The following is an 18675-nucleotide window of genomic DNA, read 5'->3' on the forward strand; positions in this document are numbered from 1 at the left end:
GGGAAGCTCGGCGCAACTCAGCGGACGACGGGAGAGGGGGAGAGAACTCGTGCACAAAGTTGCACACCCTTACCGCCATAATTCGTTTTCTAGCATTAAGCCCGTCACAGAATATATCGGCAGATACCGACAGATATCGCTTAGCACCACACACGCCAACGATACCAAAATATATATGGCTCTCTGTCTAGCACCTACATTGTGAGAGAGACGAAATATATCAAAAAATGTCGTAATATACCGAGCTATAACATCTTAAGGTATCTTAAGATGCCTTGCGATAAGATATCGTAAGATACCAAAATATATTGTATAAACCATATATATGGTATACATGGTCCTTGGTCCGTCCGTCATGGCGCTAGAGGGATAAATAGAAAATGTTACAGTTCAAATCTCGTACAAAAAGCAGTTGCTTATAAGCCAAATGATTAATAATCATTGTTATTATGTAACAGTTTATTAAGTAATTTCAAATATTTTACAATATATTTATATTACATTCCAGTGTTATTTGTTCCCGTACTTCCAATTATTTAATATGCAATAAGCGCTTAATAAATATGTCTATCTTCTAAATAAAAATAAATTAAAAACCTATTGCAAACAGTGCTGTCTAAATTACAAAATATAATAATTTTCGGCAAAAAGAAAAAAATCAAGCATAATCAGATATGGGTTAAAGAAGGCCTCAAATTGCGGGCATCTTTCTCTGTCACTCTAATTATGACTTAATTGGTGTAAAAGAGAAAGATGCCCGCAATTTGCGAATTTCAGTTTTTGCGATTATAGCCCAGGACGCGTAGCCAACGTGCCAATCGTTAACGCTCCGTAGCGTATCGTAGTCATCTCTCTCTATCACTCTTCCATACTAGTGCGACAGTGACAGTTGCGTTTCGCTCGCTACGGAGCGTTAACGATTGCACGTTGGCTACGCACCCTGATGTGCAAGTTGCGGAAAGTGTCCAAAGTTAGAAATTTCAGGAAAATTTACACGAAACAAAGGACACTTTAATTTTGGAAATGAAAAATTACGCGTCTCAAATAAAAATACATACATGTTTCCAAAGTTTTTCCATGTGGAAATTTGGAAAACTTGAAAGAAAAATATCAGTAGTTTGAATGCCAGGATCCGATTTAACCCTTTGACAGTCGGCAAATAGATGACACGGGTTACAGTAAAAATTAATTAAATAAATAAATATCATAGGACATTCTTAGTTTCTTACACAGATTGACTAAGTCCCACGGTAAGCCCAAGGAGGGCAAGGAGGCTTGTGTTATGGGTATTCAGACAACGATATATATAATATATAAATACTTAAATACATAGAAAACACCCATGACTCAGGAACAAATATCTGTGCTCATCACACAAACAAATGCCCTTACCGGGATTCGAACCCAGGACCATCGGCTTCACAGGCAGGGTCACTACCCACTAGGCCAGACCGGTCGTCAATTAAAATTGCACCTTAAAACATTCTAAATAAAGTTTACTGTTGTATGTTACATAAAATAGTTGCGGCTGTCGTGTTTAGATAGGAGAGTCAAGAGGGACAGTATACCTTAAATTAGACTACTACCTACAGTACTACAGAGGCCATAGACATAGTATATACAAGTAGCTATAGACGCGCCACCGAGCGACCGGGGGTAAGATAAAGAATATTCATATAAGATTTGGGCAGCATAGGATTTTTTCTCTTACAGTCTTATAAATTTCGGTATTTCGCCATCGCCTCCTACCTATGATGCCACCCGGTCGGTGATAAGGACAAAGCATGGCACCATTTTCTCTTTCCTCTTATAGGAATCGCAATATAAATATAATTCTCTATCAAAGAGTGTCAGGCCCTTAACAGGGGCCCATTACTCGAACGGTATTAGGCTAATATTGCGTGCAACTTGCAATCCGGAGGTCGCGGGTTCAAACCAATGAGTATTAAGAACTTATGTACGAAATATCATTTATTATTTACCAGTCGCTTTTCGGTAAAGGAAAACATTGTGAGCAAACCGGATTAATCCCAATAAGGTAATTTACCCTCTGGGTTGAAAGGTCAGATGGTAGTCGCTTTCGTAAAAACTATTGCCTACGCCAATTCTTGGGGTTAGTTGCCAAGCGGACCCCAGGCTCCCATGAGCCGTGACAACGCGAGGAAGATGATGATTAGGCTAATATTATTGGTGTATTGGTGGCAACCCATACGATTTGACAGTTCGTGGACTAATAATATTAGTCTAATATTGCTCCAGAAATGGGCCCCAAATTTATGAATGCTAATATGACATGTATACAATTATAAACGTAATTATAATCGAGTGTAATAAAGAAAGGCTAGAGAAGACGATTAATTAGCAGACAGACAGACAGACACGTATGGTCGGATGCCTTATCTACATCTACAGTTAAGCGTGACATATAAATTATAATTTAACGTACCTGTATATTCAATTTTTAACATCTCCCTACAATTCTAGACCTTCAAAAAGTGTTATGTAAGAATCTATTTTGAATAAAAATGTTATGAATTATGTTTCCAGTAATATCAAAGGAACTTCCGTCTATTTACCCAACAGCAATCCTATGATGACATGTTGTGGGGCTACTGGAAATGTGAAGCTCTTTTTAATTAAGAGCCCGGTAACGATTTTAGACCAAAAATGTACAATTAATAGATTTAGTGCCAGTTGCACCATCCGCACTTGACAGACTGATCAACGTCACCCGGCGCGCCGCGGCGGTTTACTATGAAACTTTCCATACAATAAAATTTAGAGAACTCTTTAACGATGACAAACAGTTTGGTGCAACCGACCCTTAGTTGTTGAAATTGTACACATTTTGTTACGTAATATCTAAATAACAAGTATTGGTTTCTATTAGCACGTCTTCTCATCTTGCCTTTTAATAATGAGGTCGCGAGCGTGCGTCACCGTTAATATATGACGAGAAGGGGCAGTTTTTAAAAAAACATCAAAAAATTATGGTGGTAAATTATACAAAATGATGTATAAGAACAGTTTCAGAAAATGAAGTATCAAAATTACGTTGAAATTAAGTCGATTTTCAAAGAAATTGTCACTTGTTTTGAAGTAATTTCTGGAGAAAATTAATTTCGTCTAAATTTCATTCAAAATTTTCAAATTTTATTATTTATGTTGTCGCGCAATTAATGTAATGATTTTATGTAATTTATGTATTGTAAAATGACATGTACGTTATAACAAATAAATTGTTTAATTTTTAACTTTCAAACGATCTTAAAAATTTTAAGCTTTTTATATAATTAAATAAAATTGATATCTTTCAAAGTCATAAAAACAAAAATGTAGTCTATTAAAAGTGGAGTATAGGATATGTGTAATACAAATTTGCCATCTTTAGCAGTCCAAATTTACAAATAAGACCGACAAAATCAGTGCTTTACGCGCGTTTACCTAAACGTCCATCAGAAAAAAAATTATTACTAATTTAGTGAGCCTGTTTTAAAAAAATTGATCGATTAAACGGCAAGATGGGAAGACGTGCTAATAGAAACCAGTACTTGTTATTTCTATTACGTAGCAAAAGGTGTACAATTTCACCGACTAAATCTATCAATTTTACATTTTTGCGACTAAAATCGATACCGGACTTTTAAACTCATATCATAATACTACTACTAGCTTCTGTTGTATAATCTATTTAGTTGCATCTGAAGATTTTGCGAGGTGATGGCCGGCGTGTCAGGCACCAGCGCCGGTCGCGCCTTCACCAGCGGAGTGTTCAAGAAATGCAACTGCTCTTTCATCTCCATATACATGTTTAAAGCTGTCCCACCATCTAACTTCACTGGAGTGCTCATGTCTGACACTACATTAGGCATTGATTTATAAAACACCCTTTTCCTCAAACATGGAGTTCTTTTAGGTATCTTATAAGAAGGGGATTTTGGACTTAATCTGGTAACTGGACAAGGGTGACCGACTGGACTCTTTGGAGGACTTTGGGGTTCAGCACTGTTACCAACTAAAGTTGTATCTTTATCACTGTCTGACACTTTTCTACTGTTTCTTCTGTCTCTTATCAGCTTCCTCACTTGAGATAGTTCTTTACATTGCAATTGTTTGATATTTTTAAGAGCTTGAATACCATCTTCTATGATTTTAATGTTGTGCTCAGTCTGCCGTTCAACTTTAAGTAGCTCATCCAGCTTAGATATGCTCTCAGAGTTAGTGACAGTAGCTTTATTTAGCATGTCACATAATGACACAATCACACTTTCTTCTCTGTCAACTTTTTCACTTCCCTTTAGTCTTTCATCTTGATTATTGACTCTTTCTAACATAGTAGGGTTATCAAAGCACATGATAGTGTCATTTTCAGCATTAGAATTGTCCATAACACTGGAGTTGTTGTGGCATTCTATATTGTTTCTGTACTCCCTGAATGGTGTTGCGATGGGTGGTGAGACCTCGGCTATGTTCTCAAGAGTGCGTTGTGCATCTAATATTGCATTTGTTATAGCCTCAGTTTCATGGATTTCCTTTTCTTTTTGTATGAAACTGGCATCGCTGCCAGATTTCCAGGAGTCATTGGATAAAGGTGTGTCAGGTATGGGGGGTGGCGCCAGCTTCTTGTGGTGGATGAGCTTGGGAGCAGTGGATTTTCTGTTAATATTAGCCTGGTACAAGCTGTTTTCTTTGTTGGCAATAGTTACTTTGGGTTTTGGTGGTTTAGTTTCTACGGGTGTTTCTGGAATATTGCATATGCCGCTGATCCGTACATTTGTTTTAGCTGCAAAACAACGATAAAATCTGATTATCCTATGAAATGGCAAAACATAAATGTGTCTTAACAAAGTGTAGGTAGGAGGACAATGCCTGTTTCTGTACTACAATACTCTGTGCAGCCTGAACGTCTTGAGAAATAGTGTAGGGTAAGCTGCCCAATGATTGGCTCTTAAGTATGATACTTCCCCAATCGGTTTTTGTTGCCACTTTTACAAGAAAGTCACCATTTCTGCTTTTAAATAATGTTCGATGAACCAATAATTGGAGAGGAGTCGACTCCTTGTTGGAGCATGGAGGAGGAGACTACTCAATGTGAAGTTGGTAGATTTAGCTAAATAGTGCAAGTGAACTGTTTTATGTAGGAGATTATTTGTTACAAACACATCCAACCTTAATCTGGCTTACCTTGAGTATACAATGACTTCTTTGCTCTGTGTTCTGGTTTGGGAAACTTTGGAGTCTCCGGAGGCATAAGAGTCATCCTAGCTTTGGATGCAGCTGCTGTTAAAGTCATTCTTGAGTGAGCAGGTGGCATCATTGATACATGGGCATTTGATATGGTCTGAAACAGAAATAGATTACTTAATATTTGTTTCGGTTTCAATAGTCATTGTGAACTTATGTTTCCATGAATGTGGCAGAGAAGTATGTAAAAGATTATTTATTATTATTATTTGTAATGCAGGCAGGCAGTTTAAATAACTGATAATGCCTGTATCCAGTCATAAACCGAGTTCTCAGTGCTGAGTAGAATTTGCTTTGTGCTCTTAAACTCATTGACACTTTGGGCAGATAGTACATCCTCTGGGAGTTTGTTCCAAGCTTTGATCACATTATATGTATATTGTAATTAAACCAAAAATTGGTGCTGAATAATCAAAGTTTACAATTGTATTTTTCTTGATAACTTATAAAAACTACTTTAATTATTCACCTTTAAAAAAATAAAGATGGATAACATGCATCCCTTAAATTTTATCTTACTTGCACACACACAACACACACCCCAACACACACACACATACACATACACATGCCAAATACATTTTTAATAATGCAAAAAAAATCTAATTGTACAGTCAGCTACAGAGAAAAGGTACCCCACGTCCATACAAATTTACAGAAATTTGTATGCAGAGAGGGGGTCCCTTTTCTGTTCTATAATCTGTTCAGTAATTTTTTTGCCAAATATGAAACTACAGGTCAAATTGGTCACAAGAACATGCCACCAAGCATCGCATGCATAAAAAAAAGAAACATACTTTGGCCTGAACTGGAGCTACAGGTTTAGGTGGTTGGAAATTGAGAACCTTTCTGACCACATTATTGCGCAGCTTCCCTTCTGCCGTGTGGCTCACTCTCTTGTCCACTTTAATGGAAGAGTTCCAGTTTTTCTTCTTCGTTGATGTCGCGGGCTGAGCCTTGCAAGGGGTGCGGCCTTTGAAAACTGGAAGACAATAAATATTGAACATTTTCTTAACATCTACAGTAGGTATTCCGGCCCTTGCCAACCTGGAATGGAATGAACGCGACACGCGATCGACAGCCCGCCTGCTTCCGGCCGGGCGTCCCTACACTACACATCTACAACCTGGAATGCCCAGTAATCCAGTAATTTCTGACTCAGGTGTCCCACTCTATAATCCAGCAGTTTACACAGCCAAACGGATTACAGACCAATGGCATTTGTTATGTAGAATTTATTTTCTATATAAAGCTTTCATTTCCCATACAAATCCAATAATCCCACTTCCAGCATCAGTTTACTTCTATGCTGTTGGGTGCCAGATTACCGAGCGCCTACTGTAGTCACATTAAAGACCATACTCAGGTTTTGTAAACAGTTGAAACGTAGTCTGCTCTATTAAGCTTTGAACCGTTATTTGAAGCCTAACATAAATAAATAATTTGAGAGTAGCGAACTTGATTTCCTGTAACAGATCGGTCAAACCACGAATACTCCCCACTTCATCCCTACCTTGTGACGTCAGGTTTTGTGCACCAGGTGGGGCAACGAGGCAGGTGGCGCTCGGAGCCTTCGTCATTGGCGTTTTGTTTGCCGTAGCAATCGGTCATTTTATAAAACCTTTAAATTATTAAGTGGTTTTTAAATTGCAAACGGTGATACCGTTCGGATTTTAATTAGATTATTTCCAAAATGGACGATACGGGTGAGTCCTCTGATTCATCAAGTTCAACCAGTGATTCTTCCACGGATACTGCCCCTATGCAAAGGCTGCCTGCGGAGGCACAGGAGCCCAGCCCTTCGCAAGTGGGAAGCAAGAGGAGGGCTGCGAAACACACAAAGCGACGCAAGAATAAACGCCGTCGCATGGAATCTACAATAAGGTATTTAAGTGAACAAGTAAGTGGAATATCAAATTTCATCGCGAATAACACTGCCTTTCAGCCTACCCTCCAACCTGTTTTTCACTCCGCACCTGTTGTACAGGAAGATTATGATTCTGACCGCGTTAGTGGAAATGTTAGCGGAGATCTTTTTGATGATGAGACTACGGGCACAGCGCCCGCGCCCCCGCCCCCGGCTCGCGCCGAGCAGCCTGCACCCGGATGCTCATTTCAATTACCGCTTAATACTGTTTTAAAAGAACCGACTATTCCTAAATCGAGGCCAGACTTAGTTAGCTTGATTAATAACATCCAGCGATTTAATTCAGAGGACTGGGATAGTGTGCGCTATGCAGACGTACAAAAACAATACTGTTCTTCGCCAGGTTTCACGTATTTAGAAACGAATGATGAGCTCAAGCCATTTGATAAGGTTAATTCGTTAGCACTTATAGAACGCGGGTTTGCTACTATTACACAGGCCCTTATTAAACAAAATGAGGCGGCTCAGAGCGGTTTTAAAGATTTAGTTGGTTGGTCAAATTCAGTGGCCCAGGTTACACCCAAATTGCTAGAGGAGAAATTAAATGAGATTTTTGTACAGGGTAGCTTTCAGAAAATTAGTAATGACGCTTTGCAAATAGCTTGTGGCCATAGGGCCGAATTAATACAGCAAAGGCGCGATAATATGTTACGATCAGTCAAGGACAATTTTCTGAAAGCTAGCTTGAAGAAAATTCCACCCACTTGTGAGAATTTATTTAATAAAGAACAGTTTGCCAATGCAATTGAAAAGGCCGGTGGATCCTCTAAAACATTTTGGCCGCCCAGGGCGCCGTCTAGTCACAAAGCTGCTGCGCAAGCTCAGCCACAACAGCAAGCTCAGGCCATGCCTAGTTATGCTAATACCTATGCAAACAAAGCACCTCCTTTGTTTAATACTAATTACATATATCCTGATTACACAAATCGGATGCCATTGCCCAACCCGCTTGTGAATTATCAGTCACAACCTCGCGACTACCCTCGCTTTAACCAAAAATATAGTCAACAGACAAAGCCGCCTCGACAAAGGGCTAATAAAGGTTTTCAAAGCAACGACACTTTTGCAAATAGCTACCGCGGAGGTAGGTTCTCGGGCCCATCCTCAACACGAGGGCAGGGTAGGCGGAAGTTGTGACTCGAGCAATTTTCTGGCTGGCCGTTTAATAGATTTTGTGCAGCAGTGGAAGGATTTACAGGCTCCAACAACCTTAATTCAAATAATTCAAAATTTTCGGATCCCTTTTATAGCCAAACCCCCTTTGATGGTACCAAATGTAGTAAATCATCCATTGATGACTCCCAAGAGTTGCGAAATGGATCGCATTATAAATCAAATGTTGCAAATGAGGGTGTTGGAACCTGTGGATCCCAGCCCCAGCTTCGTATCCCCAATGTTCATAATACCGAAAAGCGACGGATCGGCCCGCCCGATATTCAATTTAAAAAGCCTAAACGAGTACGTTTTAGTGAAACCTTTTCGCTTAATGAACATGCACAGAATACCCACTTTCTTGCAACCGCACGACTGGCTCGTAAAAATCGATTTATCAAATGCATATTTCCATCTTCCAATTGCCGAAGCACATCGATGTTTCCTGCGATTAGTTTACGACAATCAATTAATGCAAATGACCTGTTTACCTTTCGGCATAGCCTGTGCCCCAAAAGTCTTTGCATCCCTAACAAATTGGGTGGCTCAGTTACTCAGAGAAAAGGGATTTCGGATAGTTGTTTATTTGGACGACTTCTTAATGGCCAACCAGGACCCCCAAATTTTAGCCAACCAGGCTTTAGAAGCAATCCGCCTATTAGAATACCTAGGCTGGCAAGTCAACTATGCCAAATCGATATTGACCCCCCAAAAGAGCCTACAGTACTTGGGCGTGATTTGGGACCCACACATAAACGAAAAGTCTCTGCCGCTTCAAAAAATGCAAAGCTTTCGACAAAAAGCACAAACCTTACTAAATCGAAGAACGGGCAATGTAAACGAAATTCAGAGTCTAGTAGGAATGGTAAATTTTGCCAGCTTTATGGTACCCAGGGGTCGTCTGAATCACAGAGCGCTATTAAATCATTGCCAAAATCTATTGCTGAAAAATCCACGCCACCTCTATCCGATACCAACACATGCGTTAAGCGAGTTAAAGTGGTGGTGCACAAATCTAGTGAAAACTTCCCCAATTCATTACCCACCTACAACCAACTATCTAGTGACGGACGCATCGGGGCAAGCCTGGGGGGGCCAGTTAGACAATCTCAAGCTGTGGGGCCTCTGGACTCCAGAGGAAGCAAAACTTCACTCCAATCAGCGCGAGATGTTGGCAATCTACTACGCCCTAAAAGGTCACGGTCGGCACCTAGCCGGTGCCTCTCTGTTAATTCAATCGGCAACAGAACGGTAGTTGCCTATTTAAGAAACGAAGGGGGCACAAAGTCACCCCGTCTGATGGAAACCTCACATCAAATATTCCGAATCCTAGACCAGTTCAAGATTCACATACAAATTCATTATTTGCCAGGCCGGTACAACGGCGAAGCCGATCACTTGTCTCGCCTTACGAGGTCTCCCGAGTGGCACCTGTCCCCCAGCATAATGAATCAGATTTTTGCCAAATTTGGCCGTCCATCAATAGACCTATTTGCGTCGTCAGTAGCCCATGTCCTCCCAATATACGGCACTCTGGACCTCACGGACAGACAGGCCAGCCTTTACGATGCCTTCAGCCAAACGTGGGATTACCCCCTAGCGTGGGTATTTCCACCCCCCTTTCTGGTACCCCGCGTGCTGCAACACCTCAACACTGCGAGAGGGATATATTTGATTGTAGCCCCACGTTGGTTGAAAGTGTTCTGGAGACCAGACCTCAAGAACAGGGCTCTGAGTCCCCCGTTCACAATTTACAACCTAGACCAAGTTTTGGTGGACGCGACAACCGGCCTTCCTCCTCCCATGGTACAGGACATGACTCTGGAGGTCTGGAGATGTGGGGGTGGTCAGCCAGCTTAAATGGATGGTCACAAGATCATATAAATTTTTTGCAAAAAAGTTGGCGGGATTCTTCCATCAAAACTTACAAAAATGCGTGGCAAAAATGGTGCCTTTGGGCTAATCAAAATTCTGTTAGTATGTCGAAACCACAGGGGGCTGATTTGGCTAAATTCTTAATTGACCTTCATCTTAAGCAGAGTCTGGCCTATAATACCATATTAGTATACAAATCCGCAGTTTCAACTCTATGTGACCCAAGCTTAAATATCCCTCTTAGCTCACATATATTGGTACGTCAAGCATTAAAATCTATACGAAATTCAAGTATAAAAAATAAAAAAGCTCCTATATGGGATACAGACGTCCTTGTAAATTGGCTAAAGAGTAATAATAGCAATGAGAGTAGTTTATACGAATGTTCTGCTCGCGCTGCTATTTTATTATTATTATGCTCTGGTCGGCGGGTACACGACTTGACATTATTGGCTGTAGGTGATAATAGCTGTATTGAGGCCGATAATTCTATAATTTTCTGGCCCAAATATGGATCTAAAACTGACACAGTACTAAATCGTCAATCTGGATGGCAAATCTTTCAAAATAAAGATAGCAAAGTCTTAGATCCATTATTTTGGGTAAAAAGAGTCATTTTACTATCGCAACCTAGACGTATAGCTTGCGGTGTTGACAACTTATTTTTGACAACATGCGGACAGCCGAAGGCTGCTTCACGTACAAATATAGCTGGATGGATGAGAAAGATTCTACTGCAAGCCGGCATTAAAGCTAGTGCTGGCAGCGTCCGACCTGCAGTAGCATCCAAAAGCTGGGTGGAGAATATCCCATTAGATGAGATTCTGGCCAGAGGAAATTGGAGGTCAGAAAATACATTTCTGAAATACTATTGTCGACCAGTTCAACCTGCTAATTTGCCGTCACAATCATGTGCTAATTTATTTATACCAGTAGGTGAATAATGAATAAGATGTTTATATGATCAAATAGATTTATTTAAAAATATACGCTTAAAATGTAAGTAGAAATTAAACTGTGTTTCTTGATAGTAAACGTACTAGTAAATGTGTTAATTAACTTGCGCATTCGTGAACTGTTGGGTCTATACCTACTTATTATTTCTTAAAGTAATAATATTATGATTACAAATTACCTAATTTAAATGTGATTCTCTTAATGTATATTCTCTTAAATATCTAGATTATACTAGGCATAAGCAATGATACTTATGTAGTGTGAGGCGTGTGATGCAATTTCATAGAGGTAATTAGCCATAGTTTTGATTCATATACATGTGTTATTATTCTATGTAATTATTGCAAACGAATATCATTTGAATAAAAGATTGATATACATAATGCCTTTTAAAATTCTAATGTTCCCTATCTTCCTAATCACATTGGCGTCCTGTGCACCAGGCGATATCAAACAGATCTCAAATTATTTATTTATGTTAGGCTTCAAATAACGGTTCAAAGCTTAATAGCAGCGTTTTACCTACCATTAAAACGCTTATTAAGCGATAACCTTATTTGAAGCCTAACATTTAAATTCTGCCTGGTACATTCTTATTTGAGAGCCAATGACGAAGGCTCCGAGCGCCACCTGCCTCGTTGCCCCACCTGGTGCACAAAACCTGACGTCACAAGGTAGGGATGAAGTGGGGAGTATTCGTGGTTTGACCGATCTGTTACAGGAAATCAAGTTCGCTACTCTCAAATTATTTATTTATGTTAGGCTTCAAATAAGGTTATCGCTTAATAAGCGTTTTAATGGTAGGTAAAACGCTGCTATTATGAATAAGACTGATAATAAGGTAACAAAAAACATACCTTAAATAGAATCTTTTATGAAGGTTTTAAAGGTTACCTTGTAATTGAGCTCTCATTTCAGCCATAGTTAGTGGCTTCATGGCCTTCTCAGCTGTTCGGTTAACTGCCATAGTGTTTCGAGGCTTCTTTTTACCAGTAAGCGTCAGTATTGCATCCTTAGATAATATACCTAGAACGATAAAATTCAAGATTATGATTTCTATATTAACTTAGGAAGTAATAACTGTTCAATTAGCTTGAATCAAAAGCACAATTGAAAGAATAGTAAAGCTTTGTTGGTTGGTTTACCGTTTAGGGCAAGAGTTGGAAGCAATTCCGCCATAGTTTTTGGCTGAAAGGATATGTTCTGCATCGTTGTCTGATCCATCTTGATTCATCAAAACTAATTTAAGTCACAACACAATCACAACAAGCACGGAATAAAATATAAAATAACAATCCTGACAAGGTTTTGTTTTAGTTTAGCTTCAGATGAGAATTGAGATATGAGCACAACAATCAACATTCAAAATTTCAAATACGTAACTGTCATGTCATGTCATGGCGTCATGGCTGCCTGTGGCTGCCGTGCCGCCACAGAATAAGTAATAAGTAAGATCCGTTTTACGCATTTTCATTATTTTACATTTATTTTATTGTCATATCCGCCATAACACGGTCATGCGAGTTCACATCTGATCTGTCTTTGTAAAGCTCGCTCCAGACTACGCGGCGCGAAGCCGCGAACGCGAGTGTGGAGTCGATTTCGCTGATTAGCGAACTAGACTCCACACTCGCGTTCGCTGCTTCGCGCCGCGATTCGCGCACGAGTGTGGAGGGCCCTTAATATTATCTAAAAATAAATATTATGATTAAATAAATGTCCATAAAATTAATTAGAGTCTGTGCGGAAAGAAAAGAGTTACTCTGAGCCATTACATTCCGCGACCCGCGACTCTTCTCTTTCCGCACAACTACAATAAAAGTTAAATTTTGAGATAATGAAACCAACACATCAAATAAAACTGGCTCTAAAGCTCTAAAGCCTCGAAAGATATTTATAATAAAATCGAGTGTCTCGGGCAAAGAATGTCTCGGGGCACAGGGGCGTAGCTATGGCGCCCGGGGCAGTCACCAAATTCGCGCCCCCTGAAGACTGACAAAAGTTTACCTGCTTTAGATGGCGCCCAGGGCACTTGCCCCCCCAACCCCCCTAGTTACATTACGCCACTGTCTCGGCAGGTTTAACAGTGGCTTCGACAGGCCAAAAATGTTGATGACATTTTTGTGTCATGTGTCATTTTCCAGTCGACAATTCGACATCCGTCGTTCGATCTGGTGTTATATTCCGCTTATCATCACCATAATCACTTAGAAACTTGTTTGTTAGGTAATCTCAGTAGTTGATATTTGTGGGCGGTGTAACACCTTACCAAAACAAAAATCTGAAGATGGTGACTCGCGTAGAAATCAAAGGGATGGATGCGTTTTCAAAGTTCACCAAAGACATCGATAGTTCGGGGCCGCCGGTGTTCTTCTTTTTTAGCGGATCTAAGTTGCCTAATGGAACAAGTTGGTGTCCAGATTGTGTTGAGGGTAAGCCTGAAAACTTAGTGAATTACTACGGATAACGATAATTTTATCAGCAATTTCCAAAACTAGTTTTAGTTTTGATATGTTTACATGTTCCCATCATGTTATTGTATAAACATAAAACGGTTGCAACGATGTAGGTTTAATATAATATTAAAAAAGTTTAATGTGTAATTGTCATTTTGTTTATTTTTGTCAACATGTCTAAGAGAAAGAAGCCTAAAATTGATTTTCATTATTTAAATACCTTTGATGAATACTCCAATTTCCTTGATACCCTGCAAAGCAAAAGTCGTCGTGTTTATTTCTTTTTCTTATCTAGTAAAAAAGAAAATGGTAGAGGCTGGTGTATTTATTGCCAAATGGGTTTGTTATTAGTTTTCCTAATTTATTATATAACTTAATCTAAAATTACAAATATATATCTCTTATATCAGGATCACAAAGTGATAGTGCTGCCTACCTTTTATAAAGTTTCCGAAACCACTATGGTTTTTACTATGATTGTTTTAAGTTTTAAGATTTTTTTCTCTAGGTTAGGTTATATTTTAACCTTGCAAGACCCAGGGCAATTTTGGCGCTTTTGAATGTGGAACTTTTTTTATTTCTATATTAGTTCAAAACTCGAATTTAATTTGTACTTGTACAAGTACACGGGGACTTACGAGGTTAAGATTTGTCTTGCCCTAGCAGGGTCCATGCTGTACTCTATAATGTTATAATTGTATGTCTTGCCTCTCTCTCTGCTCTCGCCTTGTAATACCATGGTTGGCATTCTATAAATGATATTTACTGTATTTTTTTGTTCTAGCTGAACCTATAGTTCAAGCTTACCTTAATGAACTACAGAAGAGCATCATTTTCGCATATGTGGATGTTGGAGACAGAGACTAGTAAGAAAACCATTTTTTTTAACTTTAGAATGACTGAAGAAATTAATGCAACATCCTATATTATTAATTCATCATCATCATCGTATCAGCTGAAAGATGTCCACTGCTGGACATAGGCCTCCCCCAAGGATCTCCACAATGATCGGTCTTGCGTTGCTCTCATCCATTCTTTATTATTAAATAGTCGTACTTTAAAAATGGCAGCTTTTCTGTAATAGTGTTTTTTATTTCTTTTTAGCTGGAAAGACAAAATGTGCCCATTCAGGACGGACCCCCGCTCCAAACTCATGGTAATACCGACACTTATCCGATGGAAAGGTGTCCAAAGGCTTGAGGGCAGCCAGTGCAACAAGCGCGAACTGCTGCAGATGATGTTCGAAGAAGATGAAGAGTAAAGTGCATTAATATGTTTTATAGGGTAAATTATCCCAAGAGGATATAACCAAACGGAGTAGCCATTAACAGGCGTTCCCCTCTGTCGAAGATAGTCTGCCAATGGTCACATTGGACTGCCGTTTATTTGACATGGCTATTTTTTCGTTATATATACATTTGACGTTCCCCTCCCCCGCAAAAATCGGCAGACTTGTACAGAAAATTACAGACAAGGCGTCTCCGTTTGGTTATATCCTCTAAGTATGAAAGGCATAGTCACCACATGTATTAAAATAAAGTTGGAAGGTTGGAACTGCTGACAATAGGGTAGCTTACCCTATGTTGAAAAGGTTCTTAACTCAAAATACGCTAAACTCAATCTTCTCATTTTACAAAGGGTTAAGAGACTATTGATGTTAAGTTGTATTTTGAGGTATGAACTTTGTTTTCCAGATAAGTGAAATTGGCATGGTTTTATAATCTTTTATGTAAATATATATAATTTTTAAGATGTTAGAGTTTCATTTCTGCTCATCAGTATTTAATTTTTTGTGTAGGTAATTAAATTAAAAGTAGTTTTTAAGGTGGTTCGATTTTCATACAAAATTCAATCTGCTTTAATTAAGGCACTACACACTATTACTACAATATTTGCTCATTTATCTACTTTCGAATATTCGTTTGCGCTAAATTAATAGAAAAACTTTGTTTCATACAGAAATCATACATAAATCAACGTAATTTTTTCATCAATTTTACGTATGTGTGTGTCACAAATGTCGTGTACAAATACGTTGCGTGCGGCGTTGCCACTCTATGACGTTGGCGACGTTGCCTGGCCGACCTGGCAGGATTTGCAGTGCCGTCATGTTTAGTGCATTTTTATTTGACAGTGTTGACACTGACACATAGGGTCATGTTTATTGTGTCAATTTGTTTGTATAAATTGAAAATGATAGCAACGTCTAAATCAAGTTACAAAAATCATCGGTGTTCTGGTCCGCGAAAATCCAGAAAAATTCAGACTCAATTGAAGCGGAATTCATGATGGTGAAGTTTCGTAAGGTAGGTACAGTTTCATTCCTTCATTGTACATTGTAATTTTCTCGTGCCGATCTTTTTAGAAAATAATTCTCACTTCTTCCGTAATGGTAGATAATTAGATATAAGCAGTGAACAATACCTATATAATGTAATTATTACTGTTTTGGTTGCCGAATAGTCAATGTGTCACTAACTCTAGGTTTTTTTTAGGTATTGTGCAAAATGAAGAGCCATTCTTGGAAATAAAATGTTTTCCTTCATTAGCCAGAAAAAATCAGGACATCCTCACTGCAATAAAGTAAAATAAAACATTTCCTGGGGATGAAAATTATGGAATTTTTGTCTATGAATGAAAAACACAATTATTACTAGGTAAGTAAATGATAACTTTATTAGAATCCATATTGTTGCATCATCTTTCTTCCTATAACATTAGAGATTTTGTGCTATCATGATATTATTTTTCTTTCAGGTACAGGGACAACTACGGATAACAAATATGAAAAAATGTTATTTCATTTGTTGTGTGAATCCATCTACACCAACAAGACATCCACTGCTGGATCTCCACAACGACTGGTCTTGCAAGACCGGCCAAAATATCGAGAAATAAATAATATAAATAAACATGATAAATATCCCGTTTTCTATAATAGTTATAATTAGAAGGCCATGCAATGTTGTTACTCACTGTACCTACTTGAATCCAAAAAAAAAATATAAAAAGTTTTAATTTTATTTTACAATTACTACTTTATTATTAGTACATTACGATACAAGTGCGAAAAGTAGGAAATTGGCAACGAGTGGCGATAAATTGAAACACGACCGAAGGAAGTGTTTTAATCGACACGAGTTGCGAATTTTCTCTTTTCCGCACTTGTATCGTAAATAACTATTTCAAACTGCAAGGGTACGATGATAGATCTCAATTCAATATAATTTTGCAACATTTGGCATTATTAGGTTATAAATTGTATGGAGATGAAATCTATCATCGTACCCTTCCAGTTTGAAAAATACTATAGAGGCTGGGCAGTAAGGGATTGCTTTACTTGTAGAACTATATTTAGCCCTTTAAAAAAAAACTGATACCTAACACTTACAAACCTGGACTTCCTTGGGCTAGTGCTACTAAGAATCGTCAGTATTCTCCATCCTTTCTGAGTTGGAAGAACCCAAAAAGGTGAGATTTGTGAGTCAGGTTTTCAATATATGTGGCGTTTTCAACCAAACGGGTACCTACTTATTGTTGTCATATTTCCATAAAGCTTCAAAATGAAATCAACCTAATCGACAACCGACAATGTGGTACCTTTTAGTTCAAAACGTCACATATTTTTATAAAACGTTATAAACTAATTTATTAATAATACTGAATATCTGGGAGAAAAAGAAAACATAAGTAAAAACTCAAAAATGCTCGTTTTCCCAGAGATAGGACCTAGCTAGATCGAACCCCTTACAGCAAATTTCATCGAAATCGTTAGAGCCGTTTCCGATATCACTGAAATATATTTCGGTTATATCGGAATCGGACAAGAATTCGAAGAATAAAAGGTATAAGAAACATAAGATAACACAAAAAGGACAAAAAAAGTACCCCTGTCGTACCAGTCTCGAACCCGAATCCTCTTGCACGTATTTCCACGAACATACCGCAACGCCATTGCAGCATACTTACACTGCATGAAATTGTCTACTACAAGCATCACGGAAACACTGTTTGCATGTGTGAGTAATAGTAGGAAATAGCATGACAGAAACACTCTGTCGACTTTAAAAGTGTTTTTTGCACTAATGAAGTATTCAATGTTTATTATAATAGTTCAATATTTATGTAAAGAGTGCGCTAAACATACTTTTAAGTATACAGATACCAACACTATTCCACAAAAAAATAAAACCTGAAAATTTGCGAAAGTGACGCCATCTAGCGGGGTTTAAGCTTTGGGTAACCTAGTCGAACCACCTTAAATCAGTCTTACATTATGAATAGTGAGATGCTGTACTGGTCAACCTCATTTTCAGCCCTTCCCACTTTTCTTTTTACGCCACATAGTGGCCACAAGTACAAGGATAACTATTATAAATAAATACTTCATCAGATTCACAACTTCCATCAGGCGGGCCGTATGCTTGTTTGCCACAGACGTATTATAAAAAAAAACTTAGTTGTTTCAGCCATAAAGCGTGAGAATAATATTAGGTACTTTATGTAGTCGAACAAATACACAAATGGATTTATATAAATTAAACGAGAATTAATACCTATCTGCATATCTGTAAGTATGCTTATAGTATGATTACAATAGGTCATTATCATTATGTTGAATGACTTTATTTATATGAACAAGGACTCGTTAGAAACGCTTATTGACTCATTGTTTAGGGTTCCGTACCCAAAGGGTAAAAACGGGACCCTATTACTAGACTCCACTGTCCGTCACCAAGCCGCTGTATCTCATGAACCGTGATAGCTAGACAGTTAAAATTTTCACAGATGATGTATTTCTGTTGCCGCTATAACAACAAATAGGTACTAAAAAGTACGGAACCCTCGGTGGGCGTGACCGACTCGCACTTGTCCGGTTTTTTTAAGTTACAGAATTCCATTCAGAGTATTCAGACATGGGTCATAGCGATCAAATCTAATCATTAATCCTACCTCATTCCCTTACCATCACCTCATCTTTTCATTACCTTATCTATAACATTTTCATTAGTTTAATTTACGATTATAGAAATTCAAAAAAAATCTCTAGGTAAATAATCTGCC

The 18675-nt window shown here is 38.4% G+C and overlaps 2 protein-coding genes and 1 long non-coding RNA gene across 3 annotated transcripts in view; 1 reads left to right on the forward strand and 2 right to left on the reverse strand.

The window, feature by feature from the left end:
- LOC134742023 (uncharacterized) overlaps positions 1–18675 on the reverse strand; it is a 213793-nt gene that overhangs the window by 5553 nt on the left and 189565 nt on the right. The window lies entirely within an intron of this gene.
- LOC134741996 (uncharacterized) lies at positions 488–12523 on the reverse strand. Its single transcript, XM_063674912.1, has 5 exons — positions 12301–12523; positions 12050–12181; positions 6042–6226; positions 5185–5341; positions 488–4783 (listed from the first exon to the last, which is right to left on the reverse strand). The coding sequence occupies exons 1-5, from the start codon at positions 12377–12379 to the stop codon at positions 3669–3671; spliced, it is 1668 nt and encodes a 555-aa protein (XP_063530982.1). The 5' UTR covers positions 12380–12523; the 3' UTR covers positions 488–3668.
- LOC134742527 (thioredoxin domain-containing protein 17-like) lies at positions 13334–15363 on the forward strand. The gene is made up of 3 exons (XM_063675745.1): positions 13334–13587; positions 14396–14477; positions 14716–15363. The coding sequence occupies exons 1-3, from the start codon at positions 13443–13445 to the stop codon at positions 14870–14872; spliced, it is 384 nt and encodes a 127-aa protein (XP_063531815.1). The 5' UTR covers positions 13334–13442; the 3' UTR covers positions 14873–15363.

Source organism: Cydia strobilella, chromosome 6, assembly GCF_947568885.1.
Source record: "Cydia strobilella chromosome 6, ilCydStro3.1, whole genome shotgun sequence".
Taxonomy (NCBI): domain Eukaryota; kingdom Metazoa; phylum Arthropoda; class Insecta; order Lepidoptera; family Tortricidae; genus Cydia; species Cydia strobilella.